Source organism: Eumetopias jubatus, unplaced genomic scaffold, assembly GCF_037043125.1.
Source record: "Eumetopias jubatus isolate StellerSeaLion01/CBP00866 unplaced genomic scaffold, mEumJub1_p1.0 scaffold_9, whole genome shotgun sequence".
Taxonomy (NCBI): Eukaryota; Metazoa; Chordata; class Mammalia; order Carnivora; family Otariidae; genus Eumetopias; species Eumetopias jubatus.
The window spans coordinates 127,369,193-127,387,423 of record NW_028274815.1 but is presented as its reverse complement, the minus strand read 5'-3'; the positions used below and the strand labels follow the sequence as shown (position 1 = coordinate 127,387,423).

The 18,231-nt window shown below is 48.0% G+C and overlaps 1 protein-coding gene across 7 annotated transcripts in view; it reads left to right on the top strand.

Moving 5' to 3' along the window:
- Nucleotides 1–5,795: 5,795 nt before the first annotated feature.
- The window catches only part of ZMYND8 (zinc finger MYND-type containing 8), a 123,992-nt gene continuing 111,556 nt past the window's right edge, over nt 5,796–18,231 (top strand). For all 7 annotated transcript variants that reach the window (XM_028121868.2, XM_028121866.2, XM_028121869.2 and 4 more), the window contains exons 1-3: nt 5,796–5,831; nt 6,515–6,748; nt 15,580–15,650. In XM_028121868.2, the coding sequence (XP_027977669.1) occupies nt 6,735–6,748; nt 15,580–15,650 (85 nt within the window). In that variant the 5' untranslated portion in view covers nt 5,796–5,831; nt 6,515–6,734. The remainder of the gene's footprint in view (nt 5,832–6,514; nt 6,749–15,579; nt 15,651–18,231) is intronic.

Genomic DNA, 18,231 nt, shown 5'->3' with positions numbered 1-18,231 from the left:
CCACTAATCTTTCTTTGCCTTTTTTACAGTCTTCCAGAATTTTCCTAATACTACATTTACTAATTTATCTTGGAAGAAGTAATACATTCATATGGTTGAAATACAAAAGGTATATAAAAGTAAAAAATCTCCTTCCCATTCCTGACCTCTGGCCACCCAGTACTCCTTGGATGCAAAGTGTTAGCAATTTCTTAAGTACGCTTCCAAGAAATCCAGTGCATAATAAGCAAACCTTTTTTTTTAAGATTTTATTTATGTATTTGACAGAGAGAGAGAATGAAAGATGGAGAAAGAGAGAGAGAGAGAGAGAGAGAGTGTGAGAGTACAGGCAGCGGGGCGGCAGGCAGAGGGAGAAGCAGGCTTCCGCTGAGCAGGGAGCCCGATGTGGGGCTCGATCTCAGGACCCCGGGATCATGACCTGAGCCGAAGGCAGACGCTTAACCGACTGAGCCACCCGGGCGTCCCTTTTTTTTAAGATGTTTTAAAAGATTTATTTATTTAAGATTTTATTTATTTATTTGACACAGAGACACAGAGAGCGAGTGAGAGAGCGCGCGTAAGCAGGGGGAGCTGCAGAGGGTGAAGCAGGCTCCATGTGGAGCAGGGAGCCCAATGTAGGGCTGGATCCCAGGACCCCTGGATCATGACCTGAGCTGAAGGTAGACACTTAACTGACTGATCCACACAGGCGCCGGAGAAGTTTTCTTAGTAGGAGGGGACTACTGATAGTTCCTCAGCTTCCTCATCTAGGAAATGGGTTGATGATTATATGGCACCCATCTCACAGGTTTGGGAGGGTAATTGATTAGTTTATGTAAACTGCTCAGAACAGCCCCTGACACAATGCTTGGAGCATGCCAGCTAGCGGGATTTATCCTTATCCTCCTTTGGAAAGTTTGATGTTGAAAAAAGGATGAAAAATGACTTGGAAGCATCCAGAGATTTCCTTTCTAAGAGCAAACAGAGGGACAACGGAACAGCAACTGCATGAGTGCTCACTGTGTGTTGTGGGGCTCTAGTGCTTGACCTCCCTTCCCTGATCCAGTGAATTTCCCGGTGGGTATATTATTGCCCCCATCGTACAAATGAGGAAATCAAGGCACAGCGAATTTCGTACCTCAAGCAAGGCTGCCCAGCTGGCTAGTGGGGCAGCTGGATTCACACCCAGACGTCAGACAATCTGACGCCAACAGCCACGCACTCAATCACTGCACGGTTCTGCCTCTTGATGTGGAAAGAAAGAGAAAAGGTTAACTTGGAAGAAGAGGGCTCTGAGGGGGAGGCATCCGGGAGGGCGCGGGGAGTGGGGAGGGGGGCGGGGGCATGGTGATGGCAGAAGAGAAGGCGGGAAGGCAGATATGTGGAGGCCCAGGATGGAACCGGGTTTGTGTGAGGTGGTTTCGGTAGCAGGGGAGATGGTCTGGGGGAGGGGAAGTAGGAGATCAAGGGGAAAGGGCTGGAGGAGGGAGGGGATGGTTAGGCGGTGGAAAGAACAGATGGAGGATCAGGGTGACGGGAGCAGAGTGAGCAGAGTGAACCCTGGGAGCAGAGAAGGACACGAGTGGAGTCAGGGATCAGGAGCAAGGCACTGATCCCGTGGGCCATTTTTAGCACTTGGGCTTTTTACTCTGAACAAGGTGGGAATCTACTGATGGGTTTTGAGCAGAGGAAGGATGAGGTCTGGCTTCAAAGGATTGCTTGCAGCCTGTGTGTGTGTGTGTGTGTGTGTGTGTGTGTGTGTGTGTGTGTGTGTGTGTGTGTGTGTGTGTGTGTGTGTGTGTGTGTGTGTGTGTGTGTGTGTGTGTGTGTGTGTGTCTAAATCCCCAGTTTCTTCCTAGTCTAACTCCCCTGTCCCCGAAAGCATTTGCAAGGGCAGATAGGGGGGCTCAGGTAGGAGGTGAGTGCACCCGTCCGGGTGGGAGGTGGTGTTTAACTGAGCTCTGACACTTGTCGGGCACAAAGGTGAGGAATTCAGACCAGGCTCTGCCTTGTTAAAGTTCTCAGTTTAGGGCAGGCTTTCTTAGCCTCGGCGCTAGTGATACTTGGGGCTGGCTAGTTTTCGGGGGGTGGTGCAGTACCGTGTTTGGTAGAGTGTTCAGCACCATCCCTGGTCTGTACCCTCTAGATACCAATAGCATCCTCCTTCCTCCAGATGGCACAACCTAAAACGTCTCCTGACATTGCCACTGGTCTAGTGGGACAAAGAAACAAACAGCAGATAAATACATGCTCTTCTTCCCATAATGGTGATTGCTAGGAAGTAAAAAGAGCAGATAAGGGGAGGTCCTGAATCTTCTTCCTTCTCATTTTCATTTTCTTCCTGCATCCCTTAAGTCTCTCCGCACCCACACTGTGGCCATCTGCCTGATGGTCATGTACCCCGCACCCCCCCTTTCCACCTGCCCTTCCCTCCTGCCTCCGTTTTTTTGATCCAGTCCCTCCTAGGAAGAAGTTTAAAAAGAAAAAAAAAAAAAAAAAGACACTTCAGAGGGCACCTCTTCTCTTAAGGTAGGGACAAGTCCTAATTACCTCTTTGTGGCTGTAAACATGACTCGGTCAGCTCCATGCTCTGAAGGTGAGCCCTTCTGTCACCATGCCCGAAGTTGGCCTCGGTTCCAATTGGCCAAAAAGGAACAAAACAAAACAAGATATTTAAAACACTTCCCTGCCTCCATCCCGCCCGTTTCACATAACGGCCCGTTTCACATAACGGCCCGAGCGGCCTGCTGCTAGCTTGAGGCAGATAACTCCAAGCATGCTTATTTTCCTAGTCTGCGACCGGGCTATCTTCGGGATGCAGCTTGTTGAGGCTGCAGCTCGGCTGCTCGCCTGGCTGCAGGCCCGCAGGAGGGGAGAGCCATTTCAGCGAGGCCTCGGCAGTAAGTTGCCTGGGGAAGGGAGCCGGGTCAGCTCTTCCTCTCCTTTGAGACCAGCTTTATCACTGAGACACTCTGGCTTCCGTAAGCCTGGTTCTGTCTCCTGATTCTCTCCATCCCCTGGGAATATTAAGAAAGACATGTTTTAATCTATTTTTATTAGTTCACTGCTTATTAATTTCCCTACCTCGGCACTGTGGACATTTTGGACAGCATAATTCCTTGTCGTGGGGTGTCTGTTCCTTGCTGTAGAATGTTTAGCAACGTTCCCTGGTCTCTACCCACTAGATGCCAATAGCACCTCTCCCCCCAAGTGTGAAAACCCCCAAGTCTCCGGATATCGCCACATATCCCCCCCCGCCCCCGGGGCGGGGGGCTAAACCCACCCCTCGTTGAGAACCACTGATTTCCAGGAATATAAAAACCTAATTTTAGGGATGGCAGAGTGTTCCACTTAACATCTTGCTGGAGGCTTGTAGGGAGAGAGGAGCTTTCTCTGGGCCTTAAATGAGTCCGAGCTGAAGGTCTCCCAGCTCCATCATTCAGTACTTAAAACTTATTCTCAAAGGAGTCGATCTCCTAAAAGAAGACACAGATCCTGCAGTTGCTCTTGGTAGATTTTAGCCTTGTTTCTGCTCTGCTTGGTTCCGCTTCTCTTTTGTCCCTTTCTTTAGAGGCAGGGGAAGGTACCGAGTTTAGGTGTGCGGAGTCCTAACTGGGGTGGAAGTCTGGTCTCTGGCACTGGCCAGCTGTGTGACCTTGCACAGCTCACTTCACCTCGCTGGGCTGGATTCCAAATCTGTAACAATGCTCCCTACCTCATGGAGTCAGTCAGTGCAAAGTGCTGACCTTAGCACAGTACCAGGCCCCAGGCAAGCATGCCGGAGCTGTTGGGGCTACTCTGCAAAGGGGTGTTTTGAGAGGGGCCACCGAATGGTCTCTAGATTGAGGCTGGCAACATTTGGTTTCTTTATTTCCCGCTTATCAGCCACCTTCCATCAAGCCCAGAACTGGCCCTTAGTAGGCCTGCCCCAGGCTTCCTTTTCAATCCCTGTCCCTCCCAGGATTCCATCTGCCACCATACCTTTGTCTCTGTCTGCCACCCAATCGCTGTCTTTCTGATAACCTCAGACCTACCAGAATGCCAATAGCATTCCTCAGAACAGAGCTGCCAGAATAAGCCGGCAGCTTCCTGCTCTTTGCCCCAGAAAACATTTCAAGTGATCAAGTGATCAGAGGGGGGTGGGGGAAGCGGGGAGGACTCTGCAGCTGCTTATGCAACAAGCTTTAATCCTGGGTTAAAATCCACCACGCGCACCAGTGGCGTATTTCATTTCCTCATTGGGTCATGAAGCTAGTGGCACACGAGATCTGCCATAGACTCGCAGACACGCCCGTTCCCCCAAAAGCAGCACCACGCAGGGGTAGACAGTGTTCCCTAGGGGATGGTGGCGGAGGGCCACTGCCCACGCCGCCAGGAGGGACAGCATGGTCTGATTAGCTCTGGCCTCCCCACCTCTTGCCCCCCACTTGGTCTCCTTGTACGCGGCTCCACCCGCAGGAAGAGGGGGCCCCTCCCTTCTAGTGAGGCCCAGGCCTGTCCCGAGTGCTGGACCCTTGTCAGGCCGGGTGATGGAGGTGTCCCTCCCTGCATCTGGGCCTCTTCCGCTTAATACACAACAGCAACAAAATCCCCTCCCTTTTTATAAAGCCTGGGCCCTGCCCCTGCCGAACGGTCTGTGTGGATTCCTGGCTTGTTCCTGTTTGATATAAGATTCCCAGCCAGGAAGAATTTATGTGCACGAGGTGGGCATCTGTTGTCCATGTGGGGGGGGCGGGGGCAGGGAGAGCAGGCGATCAGCTCTACATTTTCTTTGTGGGAACGAACGGTGTGGGACCAGAAAGCCCACGAGTCCTAATTTTAGGAGGCGAGGGGAGACTTTATTGGGCCATAGTTTTACCTCCTGGCATATGGCTGCGTCACCTCTGGAAGCTTTCTCCAGCCTCTGAAGAAGGGTGTTTATCTAGCTTCTGTTGTTACAGCTTGCTGTTTTAAAAAAATCTTGTTAATTAAGCACCTTGTCTTTGAGGGGGAAAAAAAAGCAAGCAAGCAAGCAAGCATGGACATTTTAAGATCCTTCTGGATTTGTCTTTCCGTTCTCGGTACAGACCAACTGCAAAGGCAGCTTTCGGGAAGACACAGGCAAAGACCTCCTAATACTATTGAAATGGGTGGAATTATAAGGAGCTCTAAAAAACTAGTTAATATTTTACTGGGGAGCAGTGCCAGAGACGGGGTGGGGGGCTGCCAAGAGTGGGTCTGTGTGTGAAGTAGCTCTTCCATCTGCCTTAGGGGACGAAAAGAAGCCGTTCTCTGTGGAAATAAATTTAAGCAAGAATCCTTCTAAAGCTCATGGGATTTGTCTGCCCACCGAGGGCCCAGTTCCCCAAGAACATACATACAGGGGTGATTGTGGCAGGAAGGGCTAAGCTGTGGGTGTAGGCCTGGCTAATAATGGGGGTTCTTGTTCCCTTGCTGGGCTTGACATCTTTCTTTCTCCCTCTGGATTTAAATGGCTTCTCAGACCGAGAGGCACTGCCTGTGCCCTGGATTCAGAAGGTACACGCCTCCTTGGGAAGCAAAGGCGAGAGACAGCGGCTCACTCTCTCTCTCTCTCTCTCTCTTTCTGCATCTGCCGGGAGAGCTGCAGCTGGTATTTTTCCACAGGCCTTTTTTGCGATCTCAGGGCCTAGTTTTTCCCAGCCAGGCCCAGAGTCCGAGAGAGGGTTAATAGGCAGGAAGCTGAAGGCATTGCAGACTAATACGGAAGTCAGATTTTTGTTTAACTGACAGGTTTAGCAGGCCTCAGTGGTGGGGGAGGGGGCCGGGAGGGGAAGGGAAGTTTGTAGATCTAGGCATGTGGCCTGCTAGGAGCGCATTTGGCTTTTCTTAGGGTAAGGACGGAGGGGGGGGCCCTGTTGGCATCCTGGCAGGGAGGCAGGAACCCATTTTGGTTTTCCCTTGAGTACTGGCTGAGGGGGGTGAGGAGTGAGATTCTCTGCCGGCAAATGGCTCTCTGGCCTGCTTTTCCAGGAGGCGTTTTGACAATGACTATGCAAACTTGACCACTCTGCTCCCCTCCTCTTCCCAGCAGCCCGAATCCTCTGTCCTCTGAGAAGCCAGGGCTGTCTTGTAGCGATTTCTTGGGGCTCGTCTGTCCTGTTTTCCCTCAGCTCCTCAGAGGCCTTCCTCAACCCCCTTTTCCTTGCCCCCCTTGGCTGTTTTCCTGGGGCTCCCCACTCCTCAGCTTCACTCCGTCCCCGCGCCCCCTCCCCTCCCCCCCCTCCGGGGGAGAACCACTCTGCTGGATTGTTCTAGAAAAGGGCCAGGCTTCCTCCCAGCCAAGAGCCGTTTCTGTGGGGGCAGGTGAGGGTGAGCCCTTTCAGCTCACCCCAAAAACTCCCTTCCCCGTGGCATCCGGGCCTCAGGCTTTGCTGGAGCAGGTCAGGCTGGCTGCACTGGTTTGCCCGTGCCGGGAAATCTAGCCAGGGTGTGGGAGAAGTGCGTCTGGGGGCCCCTTTCCCAAGTTTTTCTCGCTGCAAAAGGCCTAGCTTAGCCTGTCTTTTTCTATGCACAGGATGGCTCTTGCTCACCAGAGCCTCACAAAGATAATCGCTCAGGAAGTGTTTCAGCCAATCCCAGCCGGCCTTACACTCCGATTTGCCGGGGCAGCCAATCGGGGATGAGCTTTTATTAGGCGGCCAGATCATCAAGCCGAAGTGCCAAACCCTTTTTCTGTGAGAACTAGGAGCCTGTCCTCCATGTTTTATAAGTATTGACATTACACAGTGTTAACAATGCATCCACAGAGGTAAGCTCGACTTTTTAACCATCTTTTCTCCCCCTCCCTCTGAGACATCCGAATTGTGGGCGAGCAGTGTGATTTCTCTGTGGCTGGCCGTGCCACACTCACCCCCACAGCACTTAGGTTAACTTGGAACTGTTTAGAGAGAATTTTTTTTGCTTTCTTGGGTCACATGGCTAAGTAGCCATTAGCCATAGCTTGATTTTGCAAACTAGCAAAGGCCTGGCACACCTTTTCTTCACCAGGACATGGTGTTTCTGGAATAGTTTGAAGCTAGATCCTGGAATGCCAAAAAAGAAGCTTTTTTTTTTTTCCCTTTTTTTTTTTTCTTCCTCCTCTCTTTCTCTCTCTCCCTGTCTCTCTCTCTCTCTGAGCAGTTCTCCCCCCCCCCCCCCTGCACTATTGTCTTCTCCTGTGTCACATGCCTGCTGGGGGAAGAAAATGGAAGGTAAGCAAGCAGGCTCCTCTCCAAGGAGAGCCCATGGCAGACAGCAAAGCAGGCAAGTGTCCCTCTCCAAAGAGGTTCTGGGAAGGCTGGAGTAAGTTCTGACAAGAAAGGACGTGTGTTTTAAAAAGAACCAAGCCCTCAGCAGAGCAGTGCTAAGGAGAGATCCTAGCTCCTGGGGCCTAGGTGGGTGGTGGTGTCTCTCCATGGTCTGTTCTCTCCCTACAGGGCTGCTTCACTTGAAACTACATTGTTCAGCCTTTTTTCCTGACTTCTGTTGATACAGAGTGTTCTTCTGCAAGCCAGCCTACAGCCAGCAAATGTTTCTGAAAGTGTTTTCTAGGCTTTGGAGGAAGTTTTTGGAGTAGGGATGGGGATGGGGGGGGTGTGTGTGTGTAGAGGGGGAGGGAGGTTGGACAACATCCTGCAATAAATCTGTGAGGACTCTTTTTGAATCCCTTAGCTTTCTACTCTTGCATGATTTTCAATGAACTAATGGATCTTTTATCCTTGTTTTCATTTTCTTTTCCCTCTTTTACATTGTATCATCCTCTGTCCTCCTGTGTGATGGAGCACAGAGGAAATAAAATCATGTCTGTGGCTCATGACAGCATATTCCATATTCAGTTGTTGGGTTGTGTTGTTGTGTGTTTTTAATAATCCCATGTAACTGTTTAAAAAAAAAATTTCCTTTTTGATCAAGTCCCAAATCTGCCTGCCTGTTCTCTCTTCTTAACTGTGGAAAAATGAGACGGTTGCTTGAACATTTGTTGGGTAAGTAAAGCAATCCATTTCCTCTGTGACCATGTATAAAGAGTTTGGCGGACATTTGGGGTCTGTTTGTAACAGAGGGTCTTGGCTACAGCAGTTGGGGGGGGGCTTTTCATTAGCAGGGACCACATAAGGGCTTTTTAATAGTCTCTTGATTTTAGGTGACTGTTTGAATCCACTGTTTTTCCTGATAACCTGCTGCTAGGATTGAAGATCACACTTCCTGTTTACCCTCAGACAGGGGAGAAATGTTCAGTTCATTGTGACTGGACTGGAGACCTTTAATTGGGATTGTGTGGGTATTAGCTAGAACTCTGGGTAGGTGATCTGCTTATGAAATGTAATGAAAGTGCTTGTTCTTAGAGTCACCGAGCCTTAAACACTGGTGAGGGCAGGAGCCTGGTGGTGGTGTGTGGGGTGGGGGTGTCAGCACTCCGATTTAGAATACTTGTAGTGTAAAATCCCACCCACCACCAAACTTGGTTTGATTCAGGACTCCCTGCACAACAAACGGATTTGGCCTTTTCCCAGGCCTGACCCACACATCTCTATGCACGCTTGCCTTTACTTATGATTTATTTCTCACTTTTTACACTTCTCCTGATCTCTTAATGCTGTAGCTAGGACTTACAAGTGAAAAAAAGTAGACGCTTGTGTAGCGTTAGCTTCAGAATTTGCCCAGAAGTTCACTACATAAATTTCCAGCCTGGAGACCAATCTAGCATGACTGTAAATGCTGGAAATATAGTCAGTTGTTGTGTTATGCCAACTTTATGGAGTCATAATCTTTTTTCCTTTAAGTTCGTGTCCAGCCACCCACCTTTTAGCATCAGTTGGAAAAAGGCTCATTTAATAACGAGAAACGTACCAATTCTAAGTTAAGAAAAGTCGGTGCGAGGCCAGCTTTTCGAGTTGTTAAGAAGTGCAGGCAGTTAATGATGTTGTGTACTTAAAACTGAACAGTGCTACTACCCCACACAAGTCAGTCCAGACACTTAGCAATTTTCTTTGTTCTTTATCTCCTGGCTGTAAATGGAAATTACATATTGAGGTTCCTGTGGCCTCCCTAGAAGCAGTATCTAATCACAAGACTCCTGGTTTGGTGCCTTCAACGTTTGCATAATGGTGTTTGTTGGGCTGGAGGGAAACCTAAGGGCAAGGCATTTGCCCTCTAAAAGCTTGCATTAAAATGGCTCCTACAGGTTTGCAAAGCCAAGATGTTTTCAGATGTGCAGTCCCAGCAAGTTCCCAGCCCTGGACCAAGCTGGCCACTTTCCTCTGGTACTGTGGCCACCACCAAGCATGAGTCTGTAAAAAGTTAATTGCTTCCAAAGTAGCTTATTTCCCAGTTTCACTAAGGGGGGAAAATAAATGTCTGCATTGCAGCAGGACTAGGTAGGGACAGCAGTGCTGGCTTACAGAGCAGCCCAATGGGGCTCCTCTCTCCAGCTTTTGAACCAATAGACTTGGAGGAAAGGTTACAGATTGACAGTTGCAGTGGCCAGACTGAGAAGGGGCCTTCTGGAAGTTTCTACCATCTTTGTTCCTTTTAGGAGAAGCCTCTCCGCCAAGCTGAAGAGTCTCCTACATTCCAGTCCTGAGGCATTCCCTCCCCACCGCCCACCCCCACCCCCTTTTTCTTTTTTACATCAAGGTAGAGTGATCGTTCTGCCACAGTTACACATTTCAGAGGGAGGCACAGAACTTGGGCTGTTTCCCTTTTTCCTTCTGCCTCCTCAGTCCCCAAAGAGGATGCACAGCTGCAAGGAACAAACACAGACACACTGGAGCTTGTGACTCTTCTCTCTCTCTCTCTCCCTCTCTTTTTTTTCCTTCAAGACCCTCCAGGATGGATTCACTTTTCTGCTTTGGGAAATTAAGTGGCATTCACGTGGGGGAGGGGGAGTAACTGCTTTTATTAGCTCCAGAAAATGGTCAGTGTTCCGTCTGTAAGTAACTAGGAATTAATTATATATAATCACTCAGTAAACTTTCTGCAGAGTTTTTCTAATTGCTGCTCATGAACATAGTTCGCTTGTTGGAGCTGAGTCCAGTTACTTTTATAATTAACAGCTCAAAGATTTGAGTCAAAAAGAAAGAAACAATGGGGCCTCTTGGATTATAAATTAGGGATGAGAACAATGGCTTTTTCTTTCTTTCTCTCCTTTTCTTTCTTGTAACCCCTTTTCTTTTAAACAAAACATTCCCCCTTTTCTTTCCCTGGGAGAACAGTGGGGAAACTTCTTCAGGTTTTAAATGGGGGGGGGCAATGAGTCACATTTTAAAAAGCCAGGATGATAGTAACCCAGAAAACCCTGAAGGCAAAGGTAGGTTTTTAGAAAGTCCAACCACTTCCAATGTGTGATTTCTTTGTTTCTTTTGCCTTCTTTTCTCCTCTCTCTTCTGTGGCCGAGGCAGCAAACATTTGTCCGCGGAGAGGCCCTATATCTGGCTTTGCCTCTGGTTGACCCTGAAAAGAACTATACATGCAAAAGTGGCCTCGCTACTCCACAGCAGAGATTTAGTAAGGGAATCTGTTTAGAAGTCCTTTCCCCTTGATCTTAAATGCAAAACAAGTGAGGATTCACCCTTGGCTCCAGGTTGCTAAGGCTTTGCTGCCCTTCCCCCCACTCCGCACTCTCCTTACAGATAAACAAGCAGGCGGGAGCCATGTCAGCAGTGCGGCTAGTTTTGCTGCCAGGCTGTCCCTCCTCATCAAGATTACCTACCTACCGGCCGGCGAGGAGCCAACCTCCCGTCCTTGCCCCGGCCCAGCCTTGGGCACCATGCCCTCCTTTCTCCCCTGGAGCTAAAAAGCAGTCACCTTGAAACTCCCCACTCAGCACCAGAGTGGTGAGGCCAATTCTCAGACCTGTAACAGTAAATTACATTACCCACTCTGAGGCTGCTAGTTCGGCCTCTGAAAGCGGGTTTTGCAAAACCCATTGTTAATTTTCAGGGCTCTGTTGGGGGTGGACAAAAATCTGATTTGTGAGTATCCCGTGCATTGGCTGAGGGAATGTTTTACTGTTGTTTCTCCTCTGCAGGCTCAGATTGTCTTTCCTGGAGGTTAACCGTCTTAGGGCTGGCTGGGTATTTGGTGGCCGTTTTCAGGCTTATGCACAGCCTTTTTCTTTTACCTTGGCCTCAGAGCAGGGGTGCAGCCCTTTAGCTTGGCTTTTCAGATGGCTGCTCTCCTTGCAACACTTTGATTTCACCTAGCTCCTTTTTGGGAGGGATGCAGAGCTGGTTTCTAATGTATCAAGAAGAGGGAATGGGCTTCCTCCCCCTCCCCAGCTTGCTCCCTTTTAACATTTTTGCATTTGTGTAGACACCTGTCTGTCCGCAGTTTAAGCCACAGGGCTGCATAATTCCTGACCTCCCACCCACCTAATTTGAGGGTAAGGGGGCCCCATCTCAGAGCCTCCTGTGGAAGGCTCAGGATCTAAAAGGGAAAGGGTTTTCCTCAGGAACCTGTGACTTCACAAACTCCCCCTGTCATTGCAGATTTTTTTTTTTTTTTAAGCTTCTAAACGTTGGGTTGTTGGTGTCCTTTGGTTGAGCTTTTCCTAGTTCTGATATTTAGGAAGGTGGCTTTGAAACTAGCAGGGCTGCTTCCACAAGAGCTACAGCTATTGAACAACCTGCTACCATTTTAGCTTCAATACAGGAATGAGGCAGTGTTGCCAGACGCCATTTTAAGAATCCTGCATAAATAGCTTAGCTCCCGATGACTCTGCCTGTTTTAGGTGAGTGCTTATATAAAGCTGCTCTGCTAACCATTCCCTTCCCCCCACCCCAATTTAAAAAAAAAATTAATTGCAGATTTAGGGAAGCATGGTTTTCTTATTTTGATGTTCACTCTTTTGTGATCTAGCAGAGGAAGATGTTGTGTCTTGGGGATTAAATATTTCTTACAGCCTGGACCAGTTTGGTATTTTGAATGAAAGTAAAAAGCTAAAGGAAAAGTCCTTGCGAATGATGCATGATTCTTGAATTGCTGTGCGATGATCCTCATCTGTAGAACCAGAGTCTTGTGCATGCTGGTTATATATTCTAGCTGGGTTAGATATTCTTGGTTAAAAGTCAAATAGTAGGGGCACTTGGGGAAAAGAAATATCTGGGCATTGTGTATCCAGGCTTTTTTTTTTTTTTTCCTCCTGTCAAAACTAGATGTTTTTTTTCTTTCTCTCTCTCTTGGAAGTGTTGAGGGGATGGCATTCCTGGGAATTGCGGACCAGCCTTGAGTCCTCAGAATTAATAATCAGAAGGCTTAAAACATCCTGGAGGTGCAGCACTTCATCTGCAACTTTTAATTGCTCTTTTTCAGTGCATGCAGGTTTAAGAAGTAAGCCTGGGTTTTCTTGCTCAGGCATTGGGGGGACAAATCTTATTCTTTCTGGGACCGGATGGGAAAGTCTTGGTTGTATTTGCAGATACTGTTATTTCTTCTTTAATTGTCTGAAACGTAGCAGTTTGTGAAAACCAGAGGCAAGTGACTTAGGGTAAATGTGAGGGCAAGAGGTGGTGGCGGTGGCAACAGACAATGTATACAACTAGTTGATGGTGTATTTTCTTGTTGGACTGAAAGGCTGTTTGGTTTTCAGCTAATTTTACTCTTTTCTTTAGCTGGTCCCCAGCCTCCCCAGTGGACCTTAAAAAAAAAAAAAGTAATGTCAGTTTGAAACAAGGGCTGCTTGTTCCATTGTTTTTGATTTAAATAATCGGGGTTGCTGGAAGCTAGCAGATAGGAAAGATGCTGTGTATGTTCTAAGACTTTAATGTGTTAAGGACAAGAGTTCAAAGTCTTTTCTCCAGGTGCAGCTGCCTTTTCTTTTTAACAATTATTGTTATTTGACTTTTTTTTTCTCCTCCAAACGACTGAACAGTTTTTAACCTAAATTGACCACGATCTGTGGGGCATTCAGACAGGTACAGATCTTTTCTCACCACCACTTTTGATGTAATACTGATAATTTTTTCCCTAATAACATACTAGTCCTTAACACTAAACCAAAAACAAACAAAAAAACACAACAACCACCAAAAAAACTGAGATCAGTGGTGTAGAAAAAAGGAAGTCCCTTTAGATGTGGCTATTCAGAATGACTCATTTTGCATTCTGGTCTTTGCTCTTGTAAATGAAGTTTTTTTTCCTTTTAACGCATAGACACTGCAATTTCCTTTAGTCAAATGCAAGTTATTGTGTGTGTGTGTGTGTGTGTGTGTGTGTGTGTGCGCGCGCGCGCGCACGCGGGCATGTGTGGGCACGGGTTCCCTTTGAAAGCATGGCTTGCTGATCTGCTAAAAAAGATGGTTTTTTTGAAATTGTGCTCAAATCCTTGGCTGAAGCTGGTGGTGCTATTGCTAAAGTTAGGTGATTATGGGGCCCACTTGTAATACTTGCAAAGATAAAACTGCTTCACTTTTCTCCCCTCTTGCTGCAACAGCAAATAGCCACCACCTAACTAGTTTGCATTTCCCTAGCTTCTCAGCAGCATCCCGGCCTGAAGGACTCCCACTCCTTTTTGGGCTGCCAAAAGCCAAATAATTGTTCTCTTGAATGCAGTCCTCCATGATCAGTACACCTTTGAATGTTTTCATCACTGCAGAAATCCATCAAGTGGGTTTTAGGGGCTCTGTTCTGCCTAACTATTTTATCAGTGTACGTTTGGGTGGGATCCCAGATGCGTGTTTTCTCTGTCCCTCAAAATAGGGGATCGGTTGCAGTAAGTTTAGTATTTCACATACTTGATGCCAGAGAGGGAAATAGAATTCTAGTTGCTAGAAAGATCAAGGTTGCTATTTGTTCTTTTCAAGTTGATCATCTCCCCATCTCTGAGGGCTGCTTGATACACACACACACACACACACACACACACACACACACACACACACACACATTTTTATGAAAATGTATTTCCAGTCACCTCAGGCAAGAAACCATCAGCAAGTATTCATTTGGACCGTGTGTGTGTTGCAGGCAGAGTGTGTTTCCGAGTTGAGAATGTCTCTGAAGTTGGAGTAAAAAGTATTCGTGCTAAAATCACCTTCCACAAATCACCTTGTAATATTGCCTGTTAGCAGAGTGTTTAAATTTAAGAGTCTGCTTCTGATGGAAACCATTTGTGACAAAATGCCAGTTGTTTCTTTGGTGATTGGTATCACGGCTTTTTCCACGGATGCAGTGTCAGTGAAATTGTTAATCGGATTCTACATCAGAGAGCTAAATGTGTTAATATTCCAATTTTAAACTACCTTTCTTTCTTCTCTCTGCTGGGACTAGTTACGTTAGAGGTGTGCAAGTTTTCTAATTTTATTCTGAGCTATAATTTCTTCCTTTCCGTCTGGTTCCCGTCCTGAGATCAGACATGGCCCTCTCCTAAAGCCATCTCCCTCTGACCCTGAGGTTCCAGGCCTTTTTGGACTCATCTTTTGTCTTGTCACAGTCTCAGACCACGGAACACAGAAGGGACATTCTAATCCTTCCTCTCTCTCTCAGCCCTCCCTCCAGTCCTGGCTTTGAGTCTTCCAAATGGAAAATTCCAGCCATATCAATTGGTGATGTACCCATTTTGTTCATGGTGAATCACAGACTGATGGAGTTGCCGCTAGAGTACTTTGCCCATATTCTTATCACTTCATTGTCAGCCTGAAGGCTTGGAAGGTTCCAGCACCTCAAATATTTTGCCCCTATAAAAGCAGAACTCTACCGGCTTGCCTGGGAGGTGTGTGTGTGTTGAGGGGGGGGGCACATGAAGTGGCCTGCACTCCATTCAAATGGAGTTTCAGCCAGCCGAGAGAGTGCGAGAAGATTCTGGTGGACCTTCCCAGCCAAGGGGCCTGTTTCCCGCTGCCCCCCTCCCCTCTCTCCCCAACCCCCAACTCTCAGCCTGTCTTTTAAATAATCCTTCCTCATTCCACTTTTGTGGTGGGGGATAATTAGTCACAGCTCAAGAGTGCTGAATGCTTGCTCTAAGCCATGCGTGCAACAGAGAGGAAACATCCAGGAGGTGGGAGTATGGACACCCCAAGCCTAATTCCTGGGATAAGTGCTCGTGGTTTGAATGTTTTGAGACCAGGCCTTTTGCTTCTAACCTGGGCATATTCTCCCACTTTTCAGTTTAACCTATATATATTTTTTTCCTGTTTCTGCCTCATCGGGTAATTTTAAGAATTAGCCGGGAGGTATGGGAAATGCTCTCTGCCTTGCAGCATTCAGAGATCAGAACTATGGGTACCCTGTGAAGCACCTCCAACCTGAACCCGGTGTTAACAAGGAGAAACTTGTTTACTTGCCGGCTCGGTTCTCAGTGGCCCACGGGGGCAGATTGTAATTGTGTGTCTAAAAATGTGCTTTTTTGCATCCCCCAGCAGCATGACAACTGGGATAGTAATTTGACTTAAAAAAAGAACAACCTAGTGGTTTGAAAAACTCCTTTAGGAGTCTTACTTAGCACATTGTTGGAAATCAAGTGTGGGGGTACCCCCTCCCCCCGGCCCTCCGAAAGGATGGGGGATTGTCTTCGATGTGGGTTTGTTGTTAGAACTTCTCAATAGCGGCCCCCATGGGGCAGGTTCTCAGTCTACCTAAATGTGAACATAATTTGCTCTGTTTCAGCTTGGCCGAAGAGGAAATAAAAACTGAACAGGAGGTGGTAGAGGGCATGGATATCTCTACTCGCTCCAAAGGTGAGTAAAAATCTTGTACCATCTATTCCAGAGCAGAGGAGGAAATTGGAATTTCTTTTTCTAGTTGTCGTGGCGCAGTGAAGTGTGGCTGTAAGGATCCGAGGCTGTAACACTCCTCTGATTTTGAGAGGAACCTTTGATGGATGGGCCTAATTTGTGGAGAAATCTCCTTTTGATTTCTTTTCCCTTGTGTGTCTGTGTAGGTAGAACTACCTATGGGATGGTGGGTGGGGATTGTCCCAACAGTAAATTTTACATATGTATGATGACTGAGGGGGAGGGTGGCTCCTTGCCTCTCTGCAGGGTGACTTTTAGGAATTCACCGTTTAAATAACGCAGGTGCTAGAAGCAACCAGAGAGTCCAGATGCTGTTGGGTTTCTGATTTTAATAACAGTCGTCTTCGGAATCACAGAAATGAAACAGAGTTGGCCCTCCTTGGAAAACGGTGGTCTTGGTTAGAGATAAAGAGGAAACGTAGGACTTTGTGGAATGCTGGGGATAGCGTTTGCATTTAGGACAAAATTTAGCTAATTAGAGCAAACACAGTTGATGTTTTAATTCAGAATCCTGCGTTAGACTCCTCAGAATCTTCTAATTGTGGGATTGGTACTTTTCATTTGGTCTGTGTGAAATTGTAGGAGGCTTCCCAGAAGGAAGTAGTTACTCAGTTTTTGCCTTCAGGATGTTTTTAGGAATGAGCTACTGGAGCATTTTCCACATCTTTGGTTGATGAAAATGCTCATTTCCAAGCTTAATGATTGTACCAAGGTGCTGGTATTCCTTCGACAAGTCCCTGAGTGTCTGCTCTGAGCTGAGGGTTATGGGGGAGATAGGGTTGGGAGAAGGGTTATTGCAGACTGCCAGAAAGATTCTAGAACTTTCTAGAATCCAGCTAGAGAGCATTATAAGAAGTGGCTGGCTCCCTAGAGGAATCTAAAACAACAGAGCTTTTTGAGGCTTTTTATAAGATAGCCCTGTCATTTGGGGCAAAGATGAGGGTCAGATAATGAGGGCTGTGACTCTGGCTGTTGTTGGGGCCTGGCCTCACGGATGGGGGGTGTGGCATGGTTTGGCCGGGTGGGTGGGGGTGCCCTAGGTGAGAAGGCCAGGCTGCCAGAGTGGGTGGTCTGTGCCTGGAGGTGGAGGGGGTAGAGGGGGTGTGCCTGAGCAATGGAGCAGACTGAGGATTTGGGGAGGGTGGGCCTAGTCAGAGGGCCACTGCCTTTTCATCACAGCCCTCCCCTGCCCCCCGCTGGGCCAGCAGCACCTGTAATGATCAGGAGAGCCATGGGGAAGTTTTGAGCAAGGAAAGAACCTTCCCGTAGAGGGGTCTTTAGATAGTTGCTGACGAGGGAGCATTTCCCATTCCCCTTGTGGTCAGAATGGAATTTGGGACAGAGACACCGGAGAATGGGACACAGCGTCTTTGTCTTCACTGTGCTCATTTGCACGCTTTCTGTCTCTGTCCCTTCATGTTCCTATCTTTAAAATGGGGTGTTGGGTCAGATTCTAAGATCCTTCCACCTTGGGTTCTCTTGTAGAACTAACGCTCACTGACAGTATTTACAAAGGCCATGTTTGTATCAGGAGCCTTTTCTTCTTGAATTATTCTAGTCCCCTTAGGAGGTGGGAGGTATTGTTCCTATTTTGCAGATGAGGACACTGAGGCTCTGCCTAGCAGCCTCTCACAGGTGGTAAATGCAGGATGGGATCGAACCGAGGCTCCAGCTACCACCAAGGAGGTGCTTCCTTCCTGAGCACTGAGTGCGTGGAATGCCCTGTAGCCTCGTTGTGGAGACTTTTCCAAGAGGGTCAGACTCAGGGATCGTCCATCGGCGGGAGGCCCACTTTGCTCAGGCCCCCCCTACTCTGGGTGGGAGAGCCCTCCTCTCGTCTTCTTTCAGACCCCGGGATGCTCCTAGCTCTTCACCAGCTTGCATCTCCCAATGACTGTGGCATCTGAAGTGATGATCCCCTTGGGGTGACTATTGTCCCTTGTTTCATTGTCCCACTCTGGTCCTGTCCCTACAGCAGTGAGGTGCTCTTAGGAGACAGATGAGATCCTGATCATCTTGTGAACTCCTTCCACTGACCTTCCAGTTTCCTTCGGCTCAAGTTGGAGGTCACTATGGCCTACCTACCTGGGTCAACCCATTTGCCTTCATTCACCCTGTGACCTTCTGTTGGACTCTACCAATTTCTCTCCCTGACTCCATTTGAACTGCCCCACCTCCTTTCCCTCTGGTCCCTCTCGGGGGCCCCGTGTGTCCTGTGTCTTTTGCCGGTAACGTGCTGCTCTGGGTCCAGCTGCCTTTCTTATCTCTCGATTCATCTTAGACCTCCTCTCCCAGAGACCTTTGGTAGCAATCCAGTCCAAAGGAGCCATTCCATCATTTTCTGTTACATTTTTAAAAGTAACTTCTAATTTTAGAGCAGCTTTAGATTTCCGGATAAGTTGGGCAGATAGTGCAGAGTGTTCCCATGTCACCCCTTCCACTTCCTGCGCACGCACACACACACACACACACACACACACACACACACACACACACACACACACACAGCTTTTCCCTGCTATTA